This window comes from Rhizomucor pusillus (genome assembly GCF_041956525.1).
Source record: "Rhizomucor pusillus strain CBS 183.67 unplaced genomic scaffold VTP01scaffold_10, whole genome shotgun sequence".
Lineage (NCBI taxonomy): Eukaryota > Fungi > Mucoromycota > Mucoromycetes > Mucorales > Lichtheimiaceae > Rhizomucor > Rhizomucor pusillus.
In genome coordinates this window covers 469,393-490,921 of record NW_027192152.1, presented here as the reverse complement: position 1 = coordinate 490,921, position 21,529 = coordinate 469,393, and the positions used below count along the sequence as shown (strand labels likewise).

The 21,529-nt window shown below is 42.9% G+C and overlaps 15 protein-coding genes and 2 non-coding genes across 17 annotated transcripts; 6 read left to right on the top strand and 11 right to left on the bottom strand.

The window, feature by feature from the left end:
• Positions 1 to 125: 125 nt before the first annotated feature.
• On the top strand, positions 126 to 1,366 carry VTP01DRAFT_1188 (uncharacterized protein; the record flags this gene model as incomplete). Its single annotated transcript, XM_069379510.1, has 9 exons — positions 126 to 164; positions 215 to 236; positions 329 to 339; positions 482 to 543; positions 601 to 667; positions 734 to 800; positions 868 to 883; positions 940 to 977; positions 1,047 to 1,366. The coding sequence occupies 9 exons, from the start codon at positions 126 to 128 to the stop codon at positions 1,364 to 1,366; spliced, it is 642 nt and encodes a 213-aa protein (XP_069238596.1).
• A 362-nt stretch (positions 1,367 to 1,728) lies between these two features.
• VTP01DRAFT_1187 (uncharacterized protein) lies at positions 1,729 to 2,464 on the top strand (the record flags this gene model as incomplete). Its single annotated transcript, XM_069379509.1, has 4 exons — positions 1,729 to 1,888; positions 1,961 to 2,208; positions 2,270 to 2,308; positions 2,378 to 2,464. 4 exons carry the CDS (start codon positions 1,729 to 1,731, stop codon positions 2,462 to 2,464), a joined length of 534 nt encoding a protein of 177 aa, XP_069238595.1.
• Positions 2,465 to 2,554: 90 nt separating this feature from the next.
• On the bottom strand, positions 2,555 to 3,958 carry VTP01DRAFT_1186 (uncharacterized protein; the record flags this gene model as incomplete). The annotated part of the gene is made up of 4 exons (XM_069379508.1): positions 2,555 to 3,058; positions 3,122 to 3,586; positions 3,652 to 3,811; positions 3,873 to 3,958. 4 exons carry the CDS (start codon positions 3,956 to 3,958, stop codon positions 2,555 to 2,557), a joined length of 1,215 nt encoding a protein of 404 aa, XP_069238594.1.
• Positions 3,959 to 4,292: 334 nt separating this feature from the next.
• Positions 4,293 to 5,681, top strand: VTP01DRAFT_1185 (uncharacterized protein; the record flags this gene model as incomplete). Its single annotated transcript, XM_069379507.1, has 1 exon — positions 4,293 to 5,681. The coding sequence occupies one exon, from the start codon at positions 4,293 to 4,295 to the stop codon at positions 5,679 to 5,681; it is 1,389 nt and encodes a 462-aa protein (XP_069238593.1).
• A 291-nt stretch (positions 5,682 to 5,972) lies between these two features.
• On the bottom strand, positions 5,973 to 6,269 carry VTP01DRAFT_1184 (uncharacterized protein; the record flags this gene model as incomplete). The annotated part of the gene is made up of 1 exon (XM_069379506.1): positions 5,973 to 6,269. The coding sequence occupies one exon, from the start codon at positions 6,267 to 6,269 to the stop codon at positions 5,973 to 5,975; it is 297 nt and encodes a 98-aa protein (XP_069238592.1).
• A 384-nt stretch (positions 6,270 to 6,653) lies between these two features.
• On the bottom strand, positions 6,654 to 7,052 carry VTP01DRAFT_1183 (uncharacterized protein; the record flags this gene model as incomplete). Its single annotated transcript, XM_069379505.1, has 1 exon — positions 6,654 to 7,052. One exon carries the CDS (start codon positions 7,050 to 7,052, stop codon positions 6,654 to 6,656), a length of 399 nt encoding a protein of 132 aa, XP_069238591.1.
• Positions 7,053 to 7,138: 86 nt separating this feature from the next.
• Positions 7,139 to 7,618, bottom strand: VTP01DRAFT_1182 (uncharacterized protein; the record flags this gene model as incomplete). The annotated part of the gene is made up of 1 exon (XM_069379504.1): positions 7,139 to 7,618. The coding sequence occupies one exon, from the start codon at positions 7,616 to 7,618 to the stop codon at positions 7,139 to 7,141; it is 480 nt and encodes a 159-aa protein (XP_069238590.1).
• A 175-nt stretch (positions 7,619 to 7,793) lies between these two features.
• On the bottom strand, positions 7,794 to 8,582 carry VTP01DRAFT_1181 (uncharacterized protein; the record flags this gene model as incomplete). The annotated part of the gene is made up of 1 exon (XM_069379503.1): positions 7,794 to 8,582. The coding sequence occupies one exon, from the start codon at positions 8,580 to 8,582 to the stop codon at positions 7,794 to 7,796; it is 789 nt and encodes a 262-aa protein (XP_069238589.1).
• A 1,364-nt stretch (positions 8,583 to 9,946) lies between these two features.
• VTP01DRAFT_t61 lies at positions 9,947 to 10,019 on the top strand. Its single transcript has one exon. It is a non-coding gene; the product is annotated as a tRNA-Lys (tRNA).
• Positions 10,020 to 11,006: 987 nt separating this feature from the next.
• On the bottom strand, positions 11,007 to 11,347 carry VTP01DRAFT_1180 (uncharacterized protein; the record flags this gene model as incomplete). The annotated part of the gene is made up of 2 exons (XM_069379502.1): positions 11,007 to 11,209; positions 11,299 to 11,347. 2 exons carry the CDS (start codon positions 11,345 to 11,347, stop codon positions 11,007 to 11,009), a joined length of 252 nt encoding a protein of 83 aa, XP_069238588.1.
• Positions 11,348 to 12,464: 1,117 nt separating this feature from the next.
• On the bottom strand, positions 12,465 to 13,532 carry VTP01DRAFT_1179 (uncharacterized protein; the record flags this gene model as incomplete). The annotated part of the gene is made up of 4 exons (XM_069379500.1): positions 12,465 to 12,743; positions 12,803 to 13,002; positions 13,071 to 13,155; positions 13,212 to 13,532. The coding sequence occupies 4 exons, from the start codon at positions 13,530 to 13,532 to the stop codon at positions 12,465 to 12,467; spliced, it is 885 nt and encodes a 294-aa protein (XP_069238587.1).
• Positions 13,533 to 13,611: 79 nt separating this feature from the next.
• VTP01DRAFT_1178 (uncharacterized protein) lies at positions 13,612 to 14,800 on the top strand (the record flags this gene model as incomplete). Its single annotated transcript, XM_069379499.1, has 6 exons — positions 13,612 to 13,751; positions 13,810 to 13,876; positions 13,934 to 14,273; positions 14,331 to 14,366; positions 14,426 to 14,674; positions 14,736 to 14,800. 6 exons carry the CDS (start codon positions 13,612 to 13,614, stop codon positions 14,798 to 14,800), a joined length of 897 nt encoding a protein of 298 aa, XP_069238586.1.
• A 5-nt stretch (positions 14,801 to 14,805) lies between these two features.
• Positions 14,806 to 15,403, bottom strand: VTP01DRAFT_1177 (mitochondrial 54S ribosomal protein bL21m; the record flags this gene model as incomplete). Its single annotated transcript, XM_069379498.1, has 3 exons — positions 14,806 to 15,218; positions 15,283 to 15,306; positions 15,361 to 15,403. 3 exons carry the CDS (start codon positions 15,401 to 15,403, stop codon positions 14,806 to 14,808), a joined length of 480 nt encoding a protein of 159 aa, XP_069238585.1.
• An 83-nt stretch (positions 15,404 to 15,486) lies between these two features.
• Positions 15,487 to 16,649, top strand: VTP01DRAFT_1176 (uncharacterized protein; the record flags this gene model as incomplete). Its single annotated transcript, XM_069379497.1, has 6 exons — positions 15,487 to 15,546; positions 15,608 to 15,766; positions 15,816 to 15,920; positions 16,003 to 16,020; positions 16,084 to 16,507; positions 16,564 to 16,649. 6 exons carry the CDS (start codon positions 15,487 to 15,489, stop codon positions 16,647 to 16,649), a joined length of 852 nt encoding a protein of 283 aa, XP_069238584.1.
• A 117-nt stretch (positions 16,650 to 16,766) lies between these two features.
• Positions 16,767 to 17,418, bottom strand: VTP01DRAFT_1175 (uncharacterized protein; the record flags this gene model as incomplete). The annotated part of the gene is made up of 3 exons (XM_069379496.1): positions 16,767 to 16,876; positions 16,937 to 17,044; positions 17,118 to 17,418. The coding sequence occupies 3 exons, from the start codon at positions 17,416 to 17,418 to the stop codon at positions 16,767 to 16,769; spliced, it is 519 nt and encodes a 172-aa protein (XP_069238583.1).
• An 801-nt stretch (positions 17,419 to 18,219) lies between these two features.
• Positions 18,220 to 18,479, bottom strand: VTP01DRAFT_1174 (uncharacterized protein; the record flags this gene model as incomplete). Its single annotated transcript, XM_069379495.1, has 2 exons — positions 18,220 to 18,411; positions 18,471 to 18,479. The coding sequence occupies 2 exons, from the start codon at positions 18,477 to 18,479 to the stop codon at positions 18,220 to 18,222; spliced, it is 201 nt and encodes a 66-aa protein (XP_069238582.1).
• Positions 18,480 to 19,423: 944 nt separating this feature from the next.
• VTP01DRAFT_t59 lies at positions 19,424 to 19,507 on the bottom strand. Its single transcript has one exon. It is a non-coding gene; the product is annotated as a tRNA-Tyr (tRNA).
• Between the last annotated feature and the right edge of the window lie 2,022 nt (positions 19,508 to 21,529).

Genomic DNA, 21,529 nt, shown 5'->3' with positions numbered 1-21,529 from the left:
CCAAGTGAAGGAGTTACGCGTCTCCAGCAATTCGATCTCCGTGACATCATTTTTTGGAAAAGGCGGACTTCAGGAAAGGTCGTGCACATGCAATTGAAGCATCCGTTCTTTCCAACTGCTTTGGAATGTCAAACTACAACTACAATTACAACTACATTATAAAGGTATAGTCAAATTGCTTTTTTGCATACATAAATTCTCAAGCGTTTTGCAGTACATTATCATTGGCGACACAGGTAAAGCGATCCTTCATTGTCTCACGACGGTGTAACTGTCGAAGTGCAAGCACGAGCGATGCTAACATTGCAGTCTGATTCCAACTCTGCAGGCGTGGGCAAGGTACGTAGAATATCGAATTTAGAATGATTATTACCTTCGACTGCAACAAATACAGACATATTTTGCGATCAGTTTTTCCAGGCAGTCCGGTTATTGTATTATGCAGGTTGTGCTAATTGTTTCAAACCTTTGTTTCGTCTAGTCTTGCCTTCTATTACAATTCACTGATAAGCGTTTTATGCCTGCTCATGATCTGACAATTGGGTGAGCGATGTGAGGTACAAAGTGGTAACGACAAGAGAAATTAAACTTAATCGTCAGTGTTGGATTTGGCACTCGGTTCGTCACAGTTAACGATCAGCAAATAAAATTACAAATATGGGATACAGTATGTGCCGGGGCATGCGCAGTCAGTGCTCTTCATAAAACATGCATTGCTTACGAGTGTAACTAGGCCGGTCAGGAGTCCTTTAGAACGATTACACGAAGTTATTATCGAGGCGCTGCTGGTGCATTGCTAGGTAAACTGATATCCGGCATAGTCGCAGACATAGGGGTTTACTCACTTGTTCTTTTCACGATGCACAGTTTACGACATTACGAGGTTAGTTATTGACGTATCGAGATGGAAATGAGTTGACCTTGCTAATGTCACCATAGACGTGATACCTTTGAAAATCTATCCACTTGGCTTGAAGGTCCATTGAAAAGAGTAAAAATATCAAGAGGAGATGAAGCAGAGATAATAACTGAGAATCATTATGTAGATGTCCGTCAACACGCCAACCCAAACACTGTGATCATGGTTGTCGGTAACAAGAGCGATCTCGAGAGTAAACGACAGGTTTCAAGAGAGGAAGGCGAAAAATTTGCGAGAGAACATGATTTGTTCTTTATGGAAGCTTCAGCGAAATCAGCTGAAAATGTAGAAGAAGTGTTTGTCAAGACAGCACAGACTATCTTTCAAAAGATTCAAACAGGTGCAATCGACCTGTCCAGTGAATCGAATGGTATCAAACTGGCTCCACCACAGGGCGGATCATCTTTGCCAGCCAACTCTTCTTCCGGAGGAGGCGGATGCTGTTAAACCTCTTTCTAGTGCTATATTCTACTCACTTAGAATATGAAGAGGTATCAGGAATATATTCCCTTTTCTTCACTTTGTTGACCATTTTACTTGACCGTTCCTCTTCTTTCTTCATCTGAATATAATGGCTTATCTATTATTTTTATCACTTGCACATATATACATATATCCTTGAAACGACAAAAGTCTATGATGCGTATCACTGTGCACAAACCTTTCAGGAGAAATGACTGGTGTCTTCCGGCTGCAAAATACAGCTCATGTGAGACGTCATGGCCATCATCGATGGCGCAGAGTTTAAAAGCCGCGATACAAGATCATTTTCCAACTTTTCATCCCTGTTCCCTTTTTCCCCACGAACCATGACCAAACCGGCTATTGTCCTCGTTATCCTGTCGCTTTTCCTGTTTATTGACAGTACCATTGCATTCAGCCTCCCAAGCTGGTGCCATTTAGACTATTTCAGGTCTTTGCAATGGACAACGACGACAACTCGCGATACCGACATGATCTCGGACTGCAGTGCGTGCTATTTTGACACAGACTAGAAAAAGAAGATTTTACTCAATATCTGTACTTATCACATTCGTTTAGGTGATGAAAAGTATATATTGGATATTCAGAACATTACCTTGACTCCTCCAGATCCCAAACCGGGCGATGAGCTCCTCATTGAGGCAACCGGCTACCTGAAGGAAAGAGTTGATTACGGAGCCTACGCGGATGTCACCGTCGCACTTAATCGCAGATTCATTCTCTTGAGAAAAACCTTTGATATTTGCGAGGAAATGGAAAAGAACGACGCACAGATAAAATGCCCAGTAGAGCCTGGACTCTTGAAGGTATTGGAACATTATACTCATTGCAATGAAATAAACAAACATGCTGAATGACAACTTGCAGGTTACGCAAACGGTCACGTTACCCAAAGAAGTGCCGAAGGTGAGTTTTCTGAACTATCCCTCTTCCTTATCAACAGCTTCACTGAGAGCATTCGTATCTTCATTGCAGGCACGATTTTTGGTTCACGTTCGGGCCAATAATTACAACGAGGCTAAGCTCGCTTGTTTAAACGTGGTTGCAGATTTCCGCCATTAAACGCAGCAAGTTCCTTTACGATGAAATAGGATAACTTGTCTGAAACTTGTCTGAGAATTTTATTTGTCGTAGTGATACCTGTTTATCGATTTAAGGCTTTGCAGGCGCCAGTCCTACAGCAGATTTACCAAAATCATAAACGGAATAGTAGCTACGGAGGAATGTATCACCCATGATGATAAGTGGTGTTCTCGCTTCGGCGATACCAGAATAGCATAATTCTTCGCCGTCGTCGCTTCCAGGCGCTGCTCGTTCACGAACCAAATCGGCCATATTCATAGAGAACTCGTGCTCACCCAGAGTAAATACAACTTGAGCGTCTGCATCTGCTGACTTGAGCTCGCAAGGAAGCCTCCAACCATACATGTTGCTAAAGCTGGCACCTGGAATGGCTGCATGGATAGCTTCCGACAGTTCAGTGGGAAGGATAATCAATGTAGTACCGGTATCAATGATGGCTTGAAGTGGTTTCTCCAGAATTTCCTGGCCCTTGACCTTGACGCCGTTGAATGGTACTTGCCAATACTTTTCGACGCTTACGGGAATATACTTTAATTCGCCCTCATAGTGCTTTGGATTTGTTTGACCAAACGTCTATGGATTGAAGATGACAAAGGTGAGTTAGGATCTCCTTTTCTATCTATATCGAATACTTACAATTTCACCCTTGCCACCATCGCGGGCATGACCAAGCCATACGCCTACTTCGGGAGACTTGATAATTCCTTCGTTGTACATTGCTTGAACGACAGATTGCTTAGTGCCAGTGTAAGAGAGAGACGGGAAGGAAAGACCAAAGATGCCATCCAGTTCAGGGTCTGTTGCAAAGTCCATAGACATGGATACGGCGAGTCCAATGGTCTGGTTTGCTACAGATAGGTCATCGAGATGAATAGTATCTGTTGCTGTGATGCCTTGCACACCAGATCCATCGCCGTAGCGAAGAGCCCAAGTCTCGTTGCCAGTCGCCAAGCTGAAAGTGCTTGAATCCGTGGGATCAAACAGTGGATGCTGACCGCACCGAGCACAATCAACATACGGCACCCAGATATCGGCACTGCCGGTATCGAAGTCCATCGAGAATATCTGAGGAGGCGTTCCGATGCCAATTTTTCCAACGTACTTGAAACATTTGGGTTAGCTTCGTTGTCGCTTTCCTGCACCAGTATAATACGTTGTAAATTTACCTCCACATCGACATGTACGCTGGACAGATCAATGGTCGATGCAACCAAATCAAGTTGCGTTGATGACATCCTTGGACTTTCAAGACCATACTTGTTTAATGCTTGCTTCAATCTTGCGGGAGTGTTAAGCACTCTGCCTGTTTTCTGAGTCAAATCAATGCTGATATTTCCAAGTTAGCCATCCATTGATTGTGCGCAAGTCAATTAAATAATCTACATACTTGAGGATATTCGGTATAGGCTCTGCATAGCCCAGCTGTGCAGACAGCAAAGTAATCGTCGCCAGAAAGGTCAAAGTAAACTTCATTATTGGCGAGCCAATTCAAGTTAGATTTATACTATGCGGGTCCTCTCGTAAGAGTTTTTGCAGTGAAAACGATTCCCTCTTTAAATATTCTTTTTGGAGATGATCTTTAGGAGGGAATAAATATACAGTTCGTATTCGCCGAGACTGCTTGAATAGACTACACTGCAAAGCGTATTGGCAGAGTTCGCTTCAGGTAGGATGTCTCGCAGTATTTTTTGATGCCACATCGGAAGTAACATTTTAATTCAAGAAACTGTTTGTCAATCTTTTCTGCGGGTTCTGCTTTGCAAACAAGCAAGCTTTCGGAACACGCTAAACAACATACCCATGCTTCATGACAAGAGACTTGCCTCCAGAAATCATTCTCCTGATTTGCCAGAATCTCTGCAGGAAGGATATCATTCGTCTTTTAACTATCAACTGGAACTGGTTTACGATTGTGGGCACGCTGCTTTATAATGAAATTGTTCTCTATACGCGTCATGATCTTTATGCGTACCGAAATCTCTTCAATGAGACACGCCGACGACGCAATGTAACTCAAGATCACGGATTCTACTCTCGGCAAAACTATGGGCATTTCGTGCGAACGTTAGATCTTTCCAAATATCAAGCCAAACATATTATTACAGATACCATTCTCGATGATCTCACAAGAGATTGCATCAATCTTGAACGCCTAAACCTGTACAACTGTCATGCAATATCAAGAAAGGCTCTTTGGCATGTAATGGATAACTGTCCAAGGATCCGGCATTTGAATCTGGCATTTGCTACCAAGGTTGATGCCAAGTTCCTCGTCCATGATCGGACGAGATTCATCGAAACACTGAATATCGATGGAATCAATGATTTCTTCAGCACTTGTAAAGGAAAAGATATTGCAAAAATACGACTTTCGTCTTTGCGAACGCTTGAATGCAGCAGCAGCAATGTATTACAGATAATGGCAGCATTGTTACCGTACGATTGCTTGGAAACCATTGTCATTACAGGAAGCGAAGCTCGCATTATCCAAGACTTCCTGTCTTCTTGTGCGAGCCACTTACGTGTTGTCCGTCTTAAACAATGCTTGCGCTTAACTGGCGAGACACTAGCTCGGCTTCCTACGTCACTGGAAAGACTAGAGTTTGAAGCTTGCCGTGTTTCGGCACAAGCATTGGCATATATCACTATGTACGATCACCTTGAGACGCTGAACATCAGGGGAGCAAATATTTCGGAGGCCGAAGCACTGCAAATTTTACACAGATGCTCGTCTCATTGCCTTAAGCGCCTCTTTACTGCAACATCACTGACGCGTGGTAGCATCGATACCCTTTTGCATAAATTTCATAACCTTACACATGTTGCTCTAAAATGCAATGCGAACGCTGATGAAGATCTGCCCTCCTTACCATCGACCGTTACATATCTCGAAATTGACGATGCCGAAGAACGTCTCTTTAGATGGAGCAGTTCGAGCATACGGGAATTGTTATTCCTTGGCATCCTGACTGAAAAGGTTTTGGAGCTCTTTCCAACATGGTTTCCAAACGTCGAGATCCTTTACGTTCGTCGCATGGAGTACACAGAAGATCAAATATTAGGCTTTGTAGACCAGTTGCCAAACCTCCGAGGTGTCTATTCACTGGGAAGAACATTCACACAAGAAAAGCTACGCCGAATGGAGCAATTATATCATGAATGGCGAAACTCTTTGGATTTCTTTGGACCTCGATAGCTGACAGTTTAGATTATTTTACTTCAGCCAGGCAAATCTGGGCCATCAGGTCTGTCAATGTTCACAAGGCATGGGTGTGCGAGGGTTACTCCACCACCGTTTCTTGCATAAGTGCCTCTTTTTTTCCACATGTCTCCCCACCTCGATCTCCCTTTTTAAATCCTGTATACTATGATGTTTTAGGTGTCTTTAGTTTGCACCGGTTTTCTCCCTACTTTGTAATTTTTCTACTTATATCTATATACGTAAAGTGCTCTGACGCCAAAATCCCGACCGCTTGTCCTGATAACTTTATTGCAAGAGACGTACTGTACATGTAAAGACGACAGAATATATACAAGGGTATGCACATGATCGCATCACTTGAAATTGCTCGAGTACGTATTGGTTGTTCCAGTGTGGTGAAGGTATCGGGCAAGTTGAATTCGTCTTCTGATGGTGCTCCATGGTTTTGGTGAAATACTCATCGTCGTCAGAATCGTTTTCGTCGCGCTTTCTGGATGGGAAGGCCTTGAACTGCCCGATTGTGTGTTGCACAAGTGCTTTGACGCTCCAAGCCATATACAATACGTTCCGTAAGGAAGGCATAAGTCGTGTATGACATAAGCTGGAATAGAATTACAAGCAGAGCATCAAGAAGTATTGGTTGAATTGTTATTAGACCGACTTCTTCAGTCTTCAATCAATCGTCACATCCCGTCGTAATAAGCTGTAGAAAAACTTTTCAATGGACGTTGTTCTGCTTTTTCAGAATTAAATAGAAATCTCGACGACTTGTTTATCTCTTGTTGTTGTTAGCTTAGTGTAAGATTCCAGCAGGTCTTCAATTTTGCTCAGGATTGTTGCTGTACGTATCCTCGGTATTCTTGCCGTTCTCTCTTCCTCCGAATTCCAGCTTCTTCCTCAGAATCAGATTCAATTTTCTTCCGGCTTTCTTTTGCGCCAGTTCTTCGTTGCCTTGCGGTAGACGATTCAGATTTTAGAGTCACGAATTGAATCCGGTACCCCTCTTGTATGACCGATTTCGGCCATGAGTGCTTGGTCATCTTCTCCCAGTTTTGGCCAAACCTCTGTAGTCGGCCGCCTGGTGGGATGCCATCGAGCGGTATACTGTAGTGTTCGGTTGTCCGACTGGGTGGGACTTGTGATACCTGTAGTGGTTCTGTTGTCTCTGATCGTTCGTGTGATCTGCTTCGCCAAAAAAGTGTTTTGGGTGGTTGTTCCCGAATCGCTGAAATTTTTCCCCATGTCTGTTGCCATGGTCTCCTCGTCTTCGTTGCGAGGAATTTTTAAGCAGTTGATCTTCGAATCTGTTCGAATAGATTTTTTGCGCCATTTCCGAAGAGAAGGCCAGGTCCTAGTCGGTTTCATCTTCTTGCTGCCAAGCTCTTGCACTGGCTGGTAAACGTAAAGCTTTTGCTATTGTTTCTCGGACCTCGTTGTCGATTTCTTTGCCACTAGCAAAGCTGTAGATGGCCAGGCGTATACATTTTTTCCATTGCTTGTTCCAGGCACGTGTGGTCGTCCTCGCCTCCTTGTCGATTGATAATGAATTTGAGGTCTTCAAAGATTTCTGTTGCTGCTCTGGCTGCATGCCGGAGCTTATTATCGTCCCTGTATCTCGCTTGGATGGTGGCATGAGATTCCACTGTCTTGCGCTTAAGCTCTGCCACAAAGGTCTTGTTGACGGCGCCACTTCTGGTCCATTTGTCTCCTTCATAGTATAATAAGTCTTTTGTGAACCTTTTAATATTCGATTTGAGTTCTGCACTGGTAGTGTGTTCCAAATCCGAGAAGATTTCTGCAGGTGGGTCATATTTGTTGTCTCTGTCGCGTGCCTGAAGTTGTGCACGGATGAGGTTACTGACCTCCATGACTTCGACCAGCTGGTTCTGTAACTTTAAGATTTGTTCTCTGGTCTCATCAGCTTGATTCATGAACTCAATTTACCACGGTGCGCGACTTGGAAAGATACAAAGATTATAACTTTTTATTTATATTACTGAGAATAAAGCGCGGCTCGGTGCCATATCGGAGTCAACCAGAATTGACTTAGGTACAACAGTCAATATAGAATTATTCTTGCTGGTATGATAGAGTGATACGAAGAGATTACCAAACTCCGGGAATAAGTCGAGCACGACGGTGCAAGCCGACTTTTTCGTGTTCAGGAAGATGGGCAGCGTACCATTCGTGAGTCCGAGCCGCACGGAGAGTGAGGTAGATCATCGGGAAAAAATTGATAGCAACAGACACAACGTTCTGGCTCAATAAAATGATTCCAATAAATGTAAGTTGCTCTGCAGCGTAGTGAGGTGCTACACTGTAGTCAAAGAGGCCGCCGCGAGGCAAAACGTAGCTGCCCTTGCTGTCATTCTTTTTCCTTTCGGTGCGAAGTCTTCGAAGCAAGATGTGGTGGTATCCGTTGATTAGTTCGCCAGAGATAGCACACAAAAGACCAATGGTAAGCCAATCGTTGCTAAACGCGTCCTCCGGAATGCGACGAACTATGGCAAGATTCAAGGCAGATGTAAGTGCATAAGTTGATGAAATCGCGATGGTTGTTCCTGCATCCGTTTTGCTTGTATATATGTGTACGAACGCGACCTCCAACAATCGCTTGACAAAATGGAGCAGAGTGACGATATCGAGGACGTAAAATCTCTGAGTCGTTACTGCGTTCAAGTAAAGGAGTGCTATTAGGGCGCTGGGAGAGTAAATGAAAAACATTGCCAGCTTGGAAGGTAGGCTGCCTTTGCCGCCGAACTTGGAATAAGGTGTAGGATTCGATGACTCTGTTGCAATGGCCATCAATCCCAGGGCAAGCCCGAAAATGGTACCAGAAATACTAAGTAGCGACCAATCCGGTACATAAAGGTTGAAAACCATCGAATGACCCATTCGTAAATGGAAGAAAGGAGAGGAAAGAAATAGAGAAAATAGGAAGGATCATGTCAGCAGCTTTTGTGCGTCCTTGATCTTTTCATCAGCCGCCCCGTGGACAACGTTACACCCGCCATTCTGATACTGCATCCAATATGTTTCCTACCAGAACGCGCGCGGATTTACCGCCAAGGACAAGATACATTGCTCCAATGTTGTATACTATGCACGATCGTTGCTACCTTGATTATCTACATACGAACGACAGCACTTTAGAGAAATAGAGACGGAGAATAGCTCCAATACTACATTGATTAGTTTATTCGCCTGTATCAATAGGTAATGCAGAGAAAGGAGGACCGGTATCAGGAATCCTTCGGAGCGCATCTACAAATATATCAATATCTGGTCCATTGACATCCATGGCGAATACGCAAATCTCTTATTCCGTATGCATTCTTTGCAAAATCTGAAAAACACTCGCAATAATATCTTCGCATTCGAAGACTTCTGATGAAGCAAAGCATCGCGTATTAGCATTTAGGAAGATAACTTGGTAACGATCCATAAGTTCTAGACGCTTGACGCACGTATCCGTCTTGATATTTCGTATAGAGTTCTTTTTTTCCTTTTGCTTTGATACCATTTCTTTCTAAAAACATTGATTCCAATGGAAGTGACAAAATCCACCCTTCTGAATATCCACAGAATCTCGGCTTCTTTTTGGCGTTTTGGATCGCTTGCGGTATCATGCGTTTAACATACAGCCCCTTTATCCAGGAACTTGAGATTCCTACGATGGTTAACTATACGAAGCCATTTAGGCTGAGAATTGAAGTAAAGGTTAATACAACAGCAAAATGCTCCGAGCAGAAGAGAGAAATGGAGAAACAGAGCAGCCGATGCATCCCAAGCTGAAACGCGAACGTAGTCAATTTCAGCGGGAGGACATTTGCCGTTGATTGTCCACCTTGGGAGTACCTCAATATCTTGAGTGAACGATGCAGTGCTCTGCTGGACCGGCGAAGATTGATTTTGACTACATATTATCTGTTTCGTCCATCCATAATAAAGTAGAGCCAATGCGTAAATTTTGTTAATTGGAAAATGCGCGACTGGGTCACGTGTTCAGCACGGACGTACGAAATTCAAATTGACCGATGTGGAGAATCATTGCCTTCGATCGGTACAGCAAAAGATATGTATAACACGCTACGATTCATAGATATGTCATAGTTACTAAAACAAGGAAGAAAGATATGTAAAAACATGAAAAAAAAATGAAAAGAGTTCAAAAAAATAAAAATTTAATATAATAAATTTTAAAAATCACGTGATTATATTTAATTGGAATACTTTTAATCCCAAAAAGCAACCAAGAAGCCCGGCTAGCTCAATTGGCAGAGCGTGAGACTCTTAATCTCAAGGTTGGGGGTTCGAGCCCCCCGTCGGGCTTGCTTTCCCAAAAAAGCAGCCGTTCGGAGTCTTCTTTTGCAAGTTTTTTCGGTGTGTCGTAACGCTAATCTTTTGCACTAGGAACCCACGAAGACAATCACACAGAAGGTACCATGAAGTAGAGGATAGATGGATGAATGCCTCATTATTCTTTTGTGCGTTTGCTTATTTATACCATGGTCAGTTTTACGGATATAAGATAATAAGGGAAAGTCTATAAAATATAATATGTTGCGTGATGGAAGTAATGTCGGAAAGGAGAAGTCCAAAGAAGAAGAGCGGTGCGCATGCGGCACGCTTTACGGTGAAATATCAAAAAGGAAACAACCAAGCCTGTGCACGACAGTCCCTTTTTTGGGATGTTTCAACGTTGTTTGCCCTGTTTATGATCACATTTCCATTATATTTGAGGACTCAATACAGAGGACTTTCAATCTATGGTGACTTGGTGACACTGCCTAGAGCGGGATCAGTGTCATTACACTGTTTGGCACACTTATTCCGAACATAAGTAAGGAGCAGTGCTGCAGTTGCTATAAAACTTTTGATTCAATTTGTAAACTTACTGACTCCGGAGTCATCTTGGGTAAGCTGCCGTGCGCGCCAAACGTCTCTCGAAATATTTCATTAGCGGATGCCAGATTGTTCTTTCTTCAGAGTCAAAAGATTGGATACAGTTTCATCGTACATACCTGATATTATTTCTTCAATGTTGTCAACAAATCGTAACATAGTCTCGCTGGATACGCCTCTTTACAATCAAGTTCGTCTTCTATGACTACAGTTTAGCAGCAACGCGGAAATGCTAATACGATGGCTCAAAATAACACTTACTACTAAAACACCGAAGAAGACTCTGTTGATGCTGATTGGGTCGCTGTTGACGAACGCGGCTTTGCAATCTTTATGTTTGATGATAGAGAAAGCGAGCCATCTGTGGGTGCATGGTGGAGGTCTCTTTCTAACACATGGTAGACGCTCCACACATCATTCGCAAAGTTTACCGTCGACGTCGCTACGGATAGAAGCAACAATAGATTCCGCCTTAACAACTAGGCAAGGAGCTACATAGGCAATGTAAAAGTTTTTCTTCCGCCACCAGTACCAGTCGACCCAGCCATTGCTAGCTCTTTTGAAAGTGTCCACTTGATCAGAATTCTGACGAGCCTGGCCATACAAAACTGCGGAGGCTGCCTCCAAAGTGAAAGTATTTAGCGTCCAAACTCTAGACTGCTCAGCTGGCCTCCTCCAAAACAAGAATGGTAGACGATACTTTTACCGGACTTAAAACACAGAGGTATATGACAGTTACGACCAACACATAGCATTTGACACGAAGCTTCGTTACCTCTAACAAAGGAGAAAGATAACCCAAATCCTCTCGCTTCTATTGTATTCCGTGTAAGTCGCGAAATACCATATTTAATACATATTTTTTACGTGTTATTCACATATTTCTCTCAATACATTGACCGGAAGAACACCTATGGAACCTTTCCTCTTTGTCCGTTGCTCGAACAATCTGACGACTCATAGATGTCCAGTCCTATCCTTGTATATATAAAATTCATTTGCACGTCTCCAGAAGTTCGTTCCTCTGAATTTTCGTTGAATAAAGAAGATTACAGAAGCAGACATCCTTTCATCGATAGCAGTGGTTCCAACAGTCTCGTAGAATTACCGGGAGATCTTCGTCCTTTGGTCCATATTCTCCACTTATAAATTGTATATTCCGCATACTGATTTCCCATGGTGTTGAATGAGACACATAGCGAAATGCATGAACATAAGTCACCGAAAGTTCCGGAAGATATGGAGTCCACTCATCCCACAAAATATTGGAAAAATACGAAATTGATCTCGGCGCTAACAAAGCAACCAATCCAATGATGACGATGACCTACTTCGAACAGCACCTAATAGATAGCTACTGATGCCCACGTTTCAAACTTCTGGACTCTTTGAACAACATGATTACTATTATCTACGCGGTGCAAAAATAATACAACAAAGGTTGATGGACATATTTATTCGAGATAATAACGCGATACTCACGAGCGATGTCAGCAAACTGCCAGCGCCAGTTCTATTCATGCAGCTCGCGCTTGCGCCAATAATTGGATGTCTTCTGATCCAGGAAGACATGGAGAGAGTTACGAACATCGGCAAAGCAGAAGTTTTGCGTATCCTCAAAAATCGGTAACGATGGGACCAATGTTCATCCTGCTATCGATTCTGATAGCGACGGTGAGAAAAAAAGTTGATGACTAGAACTTAGAATAATGTAAAAGAACTGAAACGGATGTAATGAATGTAAACCGTGAAATGGTATGCGTCTATAGCTGCAATCAGAAGGTGGCGTTCCGTAACTGGTTGCATGATCCAGTTAAAAATGCATATGCTTGCAATCACAAAGACAGATTAGAGTTCATTTGATAATAACATTTATTCACTTGTTTCTGGCTTGACGGCTTCTTTTCCTTTATCTGAAGATGCCATTTGCCAAGCGGGTATTCCAGGTCGGCCATTACCATTAAGTACGTATGAAAGTCGCGGGGACAAGCCGGAAGGGGTGGAAGGAGCAGCGCTGTCCGACGCAGATCCTCCTTGCTCTGTTATAGATGCTCCAGCTCGCCGAGAAATTAGCAACGACTTCAATGATTTAACCTCATTCTGTAAATCGTTCAGGACAGCTCCTTGAGCTTCCTTATTTCGATCCAGCATCTATTTTATATCCGTGAGACTAATATATCTCGCGAGAATAATACAATGATTTCCCTTACTTTTGGTACGATGTCTTTCAAAGACTCAACATCGCTCTTGACATTTTTAAATTCTTCGTCTCGCATGGCGTCATTTTGTTTGAGATCCTTCAAGACCTTTTCCAAACTATTTAATGATTCGTCGACTTTTTGTGATTGCTCTGTAACTTTTGTCAGAGTCTCGCTACTTTGCTCTTTAAGCTGCTTCAATGAATTCTCGACTGTTATGTGAAAAAATTCGAACATTAAAATACAAGAAAAGAACGAAGCGGTTTAATCAATTGCAGACCTGCTTCAAATTGTGCATCCAGCTTCTCCTTGTCTTCTTCTAATTCTTTCTGTGTAGGCACTTGGAACCAAGGACCGAGTATCCGCTGTAATTCATTTTAAGATTCCATATTTCATTTTGCAACGCTGGTTGCATGCTTACTTTGGCCAGAGTCCACACGCCGTAACTTATTCCACCTGCCAAAACAGATGCCACAAAAATATCTCTCCAGTCATAGGACGGCCGTTGTGGTACTGGCGGCGGCATTGCTGTGTATACTGCTGGTGCCGGGGCAACCGTAGTCGCTGAGCTGGTTGCAGGCTGCACTGTAGTCTTCCCACTAACTCGTCCCATCGCTTCCTCAATTTCTTCCGCCGTCATTCCCTTGGACTCCAAAAAGGAGACCTTTTTTGCCAAAGGCGCCGATTGCACCTTTGGGTCGGACAGGAAGGACACAGCAGACTTAACTAGATCTTCGCGCATGCAGTAGAGAGTATGTAAGACGAAGGATTACTTAACCGTAATGTTAGTTAACGCTCCGCTACGAATCAGTCACGATTGCATGATCCTCATTTCGCATCTTTCTTCCCCGTTCGACATGCTACTGGCAAATCGTTCGCGAGCTTCCCACGGTCGAATCTGGAGCCTATACTCCAGACGCTTTTATACATCGAATAGATTAGCCAAAAAGAATGTTTTCATGTAAGTTTGTAGTATTTGAAAAGTGATGGAACGCGTAGCAGCTAAACTTGCGTGTCAGCACCGGTGCATCTTCAGGTATAGGAGAGGCATGCGCACGTGAATTCGCCAAGGAAGGTTCAAACTTGGTAAAGTGATCGATATGCATGTCAAAAAGTAGACGTGGATGCTCATTCTCTGAAAAGATTCTTGCTGCAAGGCGATTGAGTCGATTGGAAGCCTTAAAAGATGATATATGCAAAACTCACTCTGACATTGAAATACACACCATGGAATTGGATGTGCGTGATAAACGTCGTATCGACGCGGCAGTTGCCAGTCTTCCAGTCAAGGATGAAATCGATGTTTTGGTCAACAATGCTGGCTTGGTCCTTGGTGTGGATTATCTCAAAGATGTGACCGAGGAAGCTTACGATACCATGTTTGATACGAACGTTAAGGGCCTTGTCTTTCTGACGCAAGCATTGCTGCCCAGCATGATTGCCAGGGGATCTGGGCATATCATCAATATCGGATCCGTAGCAGGTATGTATTGTGAATATTGCAAAATGTAGAAATTGCTCCGTTGAACAATCGATTTAGGAAAGCAAAGCTACCCTGGTGGGTCGATATATTGTGGTAGGTTTGCATCACTTATAGCTAAACGACCCGCTAAGATAACTCCATCTCCATTTAAGCTACAAAGCATGCTGTCGACGCCATCACCAAAGCTCTCTTGTATGAGTGCATGGAAACCCCCATTCGTGTTAGTCAAATTTGCCCTGGTCTGGTGGATACAGAGTTTTCTACGGTTCGTTTCCACGGAGACAAAGCCAGGGCGGACAGCGTGTACGAAGGTCTCCAGCCGCTTGTCGGTCAGGATATTGCCGAACTTGTCACTTTCACTGCATCGAGGCCACCTCATGTTAATATCTGTGATATGCTAGGTATGTCTCTACAGATAAGGTGGAAGCTTCTATCATCCAGATTTAGCTCATTTGACCATAGTTTTCCCAACTGCTCAGGCAGATGCCAAGACAGCGCACCGTAAAAAGCAGAAAATTACTCAGTAATGTATTTATTCGAGCTTGTTGACTTCTAACTTTGAAATGCGAAGAACGGTGTGGGTTTGCTTGTGTTCGATGGTGCGTTTGTAGTTCTTTCTTCTCTTCTTCTTGACGATGCGGATGAGTTTGCTTTTGGTTTGTTCGATGACTGTAGCGGTGATGTCGTAAAAGGATTCATTAACGTATGGACTACCCTTAACGGTGTAGTCTTTGCTACCGAGCTCGCGTACTCTGTCCAGTTTTATTACGTCGCCGACCTTGACATCGTTCAATCGGTTAACGATAACTTTGTCGTTCTTTGTAATGAGGAACGGTCGTCCAGCAATTTCAGCAACTGCAAAGTATCGAAGCTGGTCCCGCAGCTTGTTTACCAAGCTCTTTGTTGTCGAGTCAATAGCAGCAGTTTGGACATTACGTCGGAAAGCTAATGAAGAAAAGGAGTTAATGAAATGGACCTGGCAAAGTCCAATGGCAGCTTGAAAACTCACTCAAATTTGACAGGGCCGAGGACGCTAAAGATAACCAATGTCAAGAACTTCATCAATTCATGGACAATTGTTCCTTACCTCGTGCAGCCGCGGTTACACCCTTCAGTGCTGTCAAGATCATGTAGGTTTACTGAAAGAGGCACCAAGTGGCTTTGCGAACCATGGGTCCGTCATGCCGGTCGAACTGAAATACTTTCCGCCTTCATGGCGTCGCCCGCTTTCCAAGGTCCACGACGGCAATTGGCAAAGGAGACTCGTCAATTTGTACGTCAATTAAGTAGAAATTCAACTCTTATGCTTATCACTAAGGAATTGCACTCGAAAGACACTAAGTTTATATCGACACTTGCTTGCCGAAGCCAATGCTTTTCAGCAGCCAATACACCGACAGTTTTTGCGTGAACGAATACGGGAAAGATTCCGTTTCCACCAGAAAGAAACCTCACGGAAAAATATCTTCAAATGCTTGGAAGAAGGTGTCAAAGTATGTCTGAGTAGATGTAGCAAAAGAATAAGTATCCTGACGATGATAGACGCTTGACATGATGCGAACGGCAAAGGTCAATACTGTATATATGAATCGCATTAATGATCTTGCAAAAGCGAGAGCTGGACCTCTTAAGCATGTTGTACATAATGTAAGGTTTTACTCCTGTTGAAAGAAAAACATGGAAAAACAGAAGCATTCAGATACGAGTACTAAGGACCGTTTCCGCTTAGCTACGAAATATACCCGATGTAAGTTAGCACTTGCTGACTGTCTGGTGCCTTTTGAGAATACATCCTGAACCTATGCCTCAGCTAGAAAGAAGAGCTATTGCAGCTGCGGATATCCGGTCGCGCGCTTCACGGCGGCGCCAGCCTAGGAGAAGATATGCCATCGCAGCGTCTGGTGTTGTCTGCCGCTTGACAAAAATCAACACACCTACCTACAGATCGAAACATTTCATAAAGAAGATTACGAGGAAGAAGCCGGCTCGATTCAGGAACCGTAAACATTATCAGGTTGCACTGACAGTAAAAGACTCCAATGGGTTTGAGTTCAAACGTGTACGAGGATGGAGGCAGCCTTTAAAGACGTCCATGATGATGAAGAAGAGAGTCAGGAAAGTGCTTCTTTGGCAGGAACGCGCTGAAGATATGGAATGGTACCAAGAAATGATCAAATATGAACGAGAATTTCAAATGTCACTCGGTATAAAGCCTGATGACTACTCTGAATTTAGTAAGAAGCATTATCTTTTTCCATGACTGCTTGTCGATACTGAAATGCGATTACAGGGAAACAGATTACAAATGTTTGGAAGCGTACTGCCTCCCTTCGTTCTCGCCGATTTCGCACGGAAGTTGAACCTAACGACTATTGAATTGAAAATGTAATTGCTCTTGATCTACATAGCATTATCCTTCGAGGGGTGGATCAAGGGGTTGTGTTATCATCTGATATTCTATTTCGAGAGAATAAATTTCGTGTGGTTATATTTCTAAACTGTATCATCTTTGTAGAGAACGAGCGAGGAAAGGAAAGGGAGGTTGGGGGCGGACAACCCCTTGATCCACTGATCCTCTCGGATAATGGCAATAGGCGTTCGGCCTACGGCCTCCGCCAAAAGAACCTACGAAGATTGCTAAAGCTACATCCTTGTTGGCCGACAAGAGATAGGGGGCAGAAGGTCTGCTAAGCTGGTTAAATGCGCGTTCAAGTCTTTGTTTCCAGTGATTTGCACAATGTTCTCATTGCCAAAGATATCTTTCACGCCATCTAAGATTTTTTGGAATTTGGATCCATTGTTGCACTTGATGGCTTTAAATAAATCCAGATTTCAATTGTTTGCCTTCCCAAACGCACATCGCCAATGCCTGGAACAGTCGCGAGATGGATCGTGCACTGCCGACAGTGCTATTGGAATCAACGTTTGCCAAGGTCCAAATTGTCACAGGTCGTAGTCTCAGATCGTTTGTAATAGCGCTGCTGGCACGGCGAAAATTATAGGTTGAAGGATCATGGAACTTGGACTTCAATTGTCTTAATTGGACAAATTCATCAAAGGTATACAGCGGTTGGTTGTTGGGAGTGATCGCCGTCTTGCCATAATCGTTGACCCACTTATTTAATCGTATCCAATAAGCATCCATCCAAAAAGATTTGAGTTGCTTTGCTTAGTTGAACCTAATTGTACTTGATGGTCCAATCAATGGAACCTCGTCAGTGTCCAATCGAATGGTTGAAGCGATTAATGCATTGAATGTTTTGGTTCCATGACGAGTTTATTGCTGTTGTCGTTGTTCAAGATGGTGATCTGCACGTGATTGTACCGGGTCCTGTCGTTGGGAAATGAAGGCAAACATTAGTCTCGGGTAAGCTTGAAACGTTCAAAGTGTCCATCCAAAGTTGGTATTCTTGCATAAACTTCAACCCAATTGAGTATGAGACATTTCCGTGATCAATGATAATGGCACTTTCCAAATCCTTGTGTAGTACTAGGACAACGATGGGCGTCGGGACCAATCCATGTTGAGCAATATGGACACTTCATCATCAAGTTCAACATACGGCCGCTTCAATTGTTGTAGATGCTGGTATCGGCTCGAGTTTAAGGTATGAGAGAGTAATAAGGTTGGGTAAGAAGACTGTTCATATCATCGTAATATCGTTTTGTGGGGAGTTGAAACGATGTAAAAGAAGAATTAGGTATGTCATGATGTGCTTCAATCAATTTCATAATATTTTTCGGTATCCCCATCAGGTAATGTTCTTCGCCATGGTGATCAGTGCAAATCAATGGTTCAGCATCAGCCAGCTTTGATACAATACAGCCTTTTCTTGTTGTTCTGTTGATGCATTCCAACACCAAGACAAGCCATTAATGTAGTATGATGGAAACATCCTTCTCCATCAATAAATCCTACTATGGATTTCCCACGGAAATTGTACTTTCACTTCTGGGTCATTGGCAAGGGACGAAGCATCGCCAAAAATAGCTCGTCGTCGACTGTTGTTTCTTTGCTTCCTTTGATGCCGTGAACACACTGACTCATATGATTTTGAATCGGTCTGTATAAACATCTTGCTGATAGCATATTGGACAGTTGAAGTGTCATTCTTGTTCCTGAAAATGGTAATTGATGCTGTAAAAGAAGAAAAAGATGAGCAAAACAACTGTCTAAACTGTACAAAGGTTCCTTACTTTCTTCATAGGAGGGCGTGCAGCGTCGTTATAATCTCGGATGTGTTTTCGTCCGCTGGTAGTCTATATGTCTACATGATGTCTTGGGGGACAGTCCCCTCCTAAATGACGAGAGGAGTCCGGGATGACTACCAGAGATTGGGACATCGTAGATATCGTAGGCGTCCGTAGATTTCTCAGAAGCGATCCTCTGTCTCGTTAGATGGAATAATTTTAAAGAACGTCGATTGATCGGCACAGAGACGGTAGCCCGATTGTCTATCGATAGACATAAGGATATGAATGACCTCGATACGTCACTGTAATAAGTTTGGTATGAAATCGGTTGATATGGGATCGTAATGAAGAGCTGCTCGAGTAGATCTTATCACACTGTTTGCATTTGAACTGAGACGTTATCATGGTAATGACATAAAAAAATAGGTGCAAAAAAACGAGGTTTGTTGTCTTCAGCGCCATACTGGATTTTAAGAAGATGTTTGCGCTGTATAAGAATACACTTTGCGGCCTGGAAAGAGACAATTGTGGTGCCACATTTAATGTAGTCATGACGTATACGGTTTTGAGACTTACGATATTCGCATTCAGCGCATATTCAGCGCAAAGAATGCCCCAGGCAGCGAGAGCACAAATATGTGGTGAGCCATAGGTAGTGATTACCACTCCTAAATAAAGAATGTGAGCATGTTATGTATCAAAAATGTAAGAATTCCTTACGAAATTACTCTAAAGAGTAAAGTGAGGTATGTAACAAAAAAGGTGAAAAACTTATTCCCTTTATTGTCATGAAACCGAATCGTTAATAAAAATATAAATAACCCATCAAAAGCAGACAATAAAGAGCAACTTGCCTAACGTCTAGCTCCGCCACCCTCGTGGTTCCCATTCCTGTGTGGGTTCGTAACGCAAAAAAAGCGGTTACAATCACATTAAAAAAGAATGTGAGAACGCTATCCGGCCTACCTGATTCGAACAGGTGACCTAGAGATGACAGTTAACACTACAGTCTCCCGCTCTACCAACTGAGCTAAGGCCGGTTTGCGCTGAAATTTTGGGAATTAAACTCTTCGAAGTTGCTTTAGGCCAGTAGTCAAGCAGGCAAAACCATTACGCCGAATGCGTGTCTGATTGGCTGGCTCGGAGGAACATTTCATCATTACCGGGAAGGTTCTCGCTAAGTGAAGCTAGTTCACCAAGCTGCTTAGAAGATTTCCATAGCCTTGTACACTTCCTGTATCCTCTAGAAGCTTCCTTGTAAATAGATATGAATATACGTTGTTAGAACAATAAAGTCCAACATCGAATTCGCCAGTGAAGATATTGTATCCTTTATTGCTGGATTGATCCTTCAAGCAAGATAGACATCCAGAGAATACGCACACGACAGAAAACATTCGTGGGCACATTGACAAATTCCAAACTCAAAACAAAAGGTCGTCACGTGACCACCACGTGATTTAAAAATAATAGCTTTTACAACTGAAGCTACATATTTTTAATTAACATTACTTATAAAGTGATTTTCAACGCTCGTTGTTACTGTTTCCCGGAACCTTCAGTAGAGCTAATATTATTCAGAGATCTCTAACGGATGATAATCCGGACCTAACTGTCTTCATCCGAAGCTGTTCTGGATTCTACAGACGTAATCTGAATCCGATCTGTTTTGAACACGGTTAATCCAGACAATCCGTTGCAGCGAAGGAAACAATGACGCTTGAACACTCTACAAAGATGCATTACAATGGAGAATGGACACTATTGTAGAGCAAGCTGAAACAACACTTTATCCTAGTTGTTGTCGCATGACATTCAAGTCATCTGCTTGCTGACTTTCCTCTTCGAAACCGTGTTCCTGGATCTCATCCCACTCTGCGATTTAGGAATAACTTACGTAGGAACTACGCGTGAAAACAAATTATTAATAGCTGGTATCCAGATACTCGCTGGAGGTGTTTGGGGAACCAGTTGGAAAGTGGTAACGGCTTTTGATCCTTAGACAATGCTGAGCTGTCCAAACCAATGCTGCATATTTAAAAGCAGTTGGCGTTTGGAGCATCAAATTGCACGACAATCAAGTCAAATTTGAACATTTGGAACCAAATTAATAAATATTCTTGTCGATCTAAGGACGACGAAAACTTACCATATTGGTTCAAATTTGCCATGTAGTGCAGTTGCTCCAAACAATGCCAACCGGGTCAATCAGTAAAAAATCCAGGTATTATAGGCTTGTATCCTCTTTTACTTACCGAGTCATCTAAAGAGAAGCAGTCTCAATATTAGTACCTCAATAATATTCAGAATCCAGGATGAGCTGCAAGGCTTACCGTAAAAAACCTAAATCGTTTCGGGTCCCACATTCGCAGTGGTGGGTTCATTTGATGTTAGTCTGACAAATGGTTCCGGGCGGCCAAGTCCTTGCCAGACTCTTGAAGCGATATAATACATATTCTTAGAGGCATTTACATCTCTGTTCCACAGCATGCCGCAGTTTTGACAGTCAAGGATGCCATGGTGAGAGATGTTATCTTCAGTAGTAACATTGCGGAGGCTCCTCGCCAAACAGAATGACAAACCTAGGTCGATTGATATTAGCTTTCGTCACTAGTAACTTGCTAGTCGTTCCTTACTTGAGAGGTACGGTACTCGTCAATGGTCACAAAACTGCCTCTCCTCGCGCCTCGCGCCGTTTAAGCATTCTGTATTGGATGCCGACAATTCCGCTTTCATGTCCTTTGATTTTAACTCCATCTTTTCCGAACATACCGTCCCCAAACACAATCAGCGGCATTTTGGCCTTTGCTGTTGAGACTCCTTTTACTCTTTGCCATTTCTTCTCTTTGTGAGGTCTGTTTTCTTCAAGCAAGGTGCTACGGACCGCAGATATTGGCTGGCATGGTATCCTATAAATTGTGATGAATTGATTAAAATACATATGAAAAAATGATGTCCAATAGTTTCTACCTTCCACAATGTTTGTATTGCTTGTATTTTTCTCGTTTTTGTCGATATTTTTTTGCGGTTTTTTGATCTGTTTTTTTTTTTCGTTTTTCAGC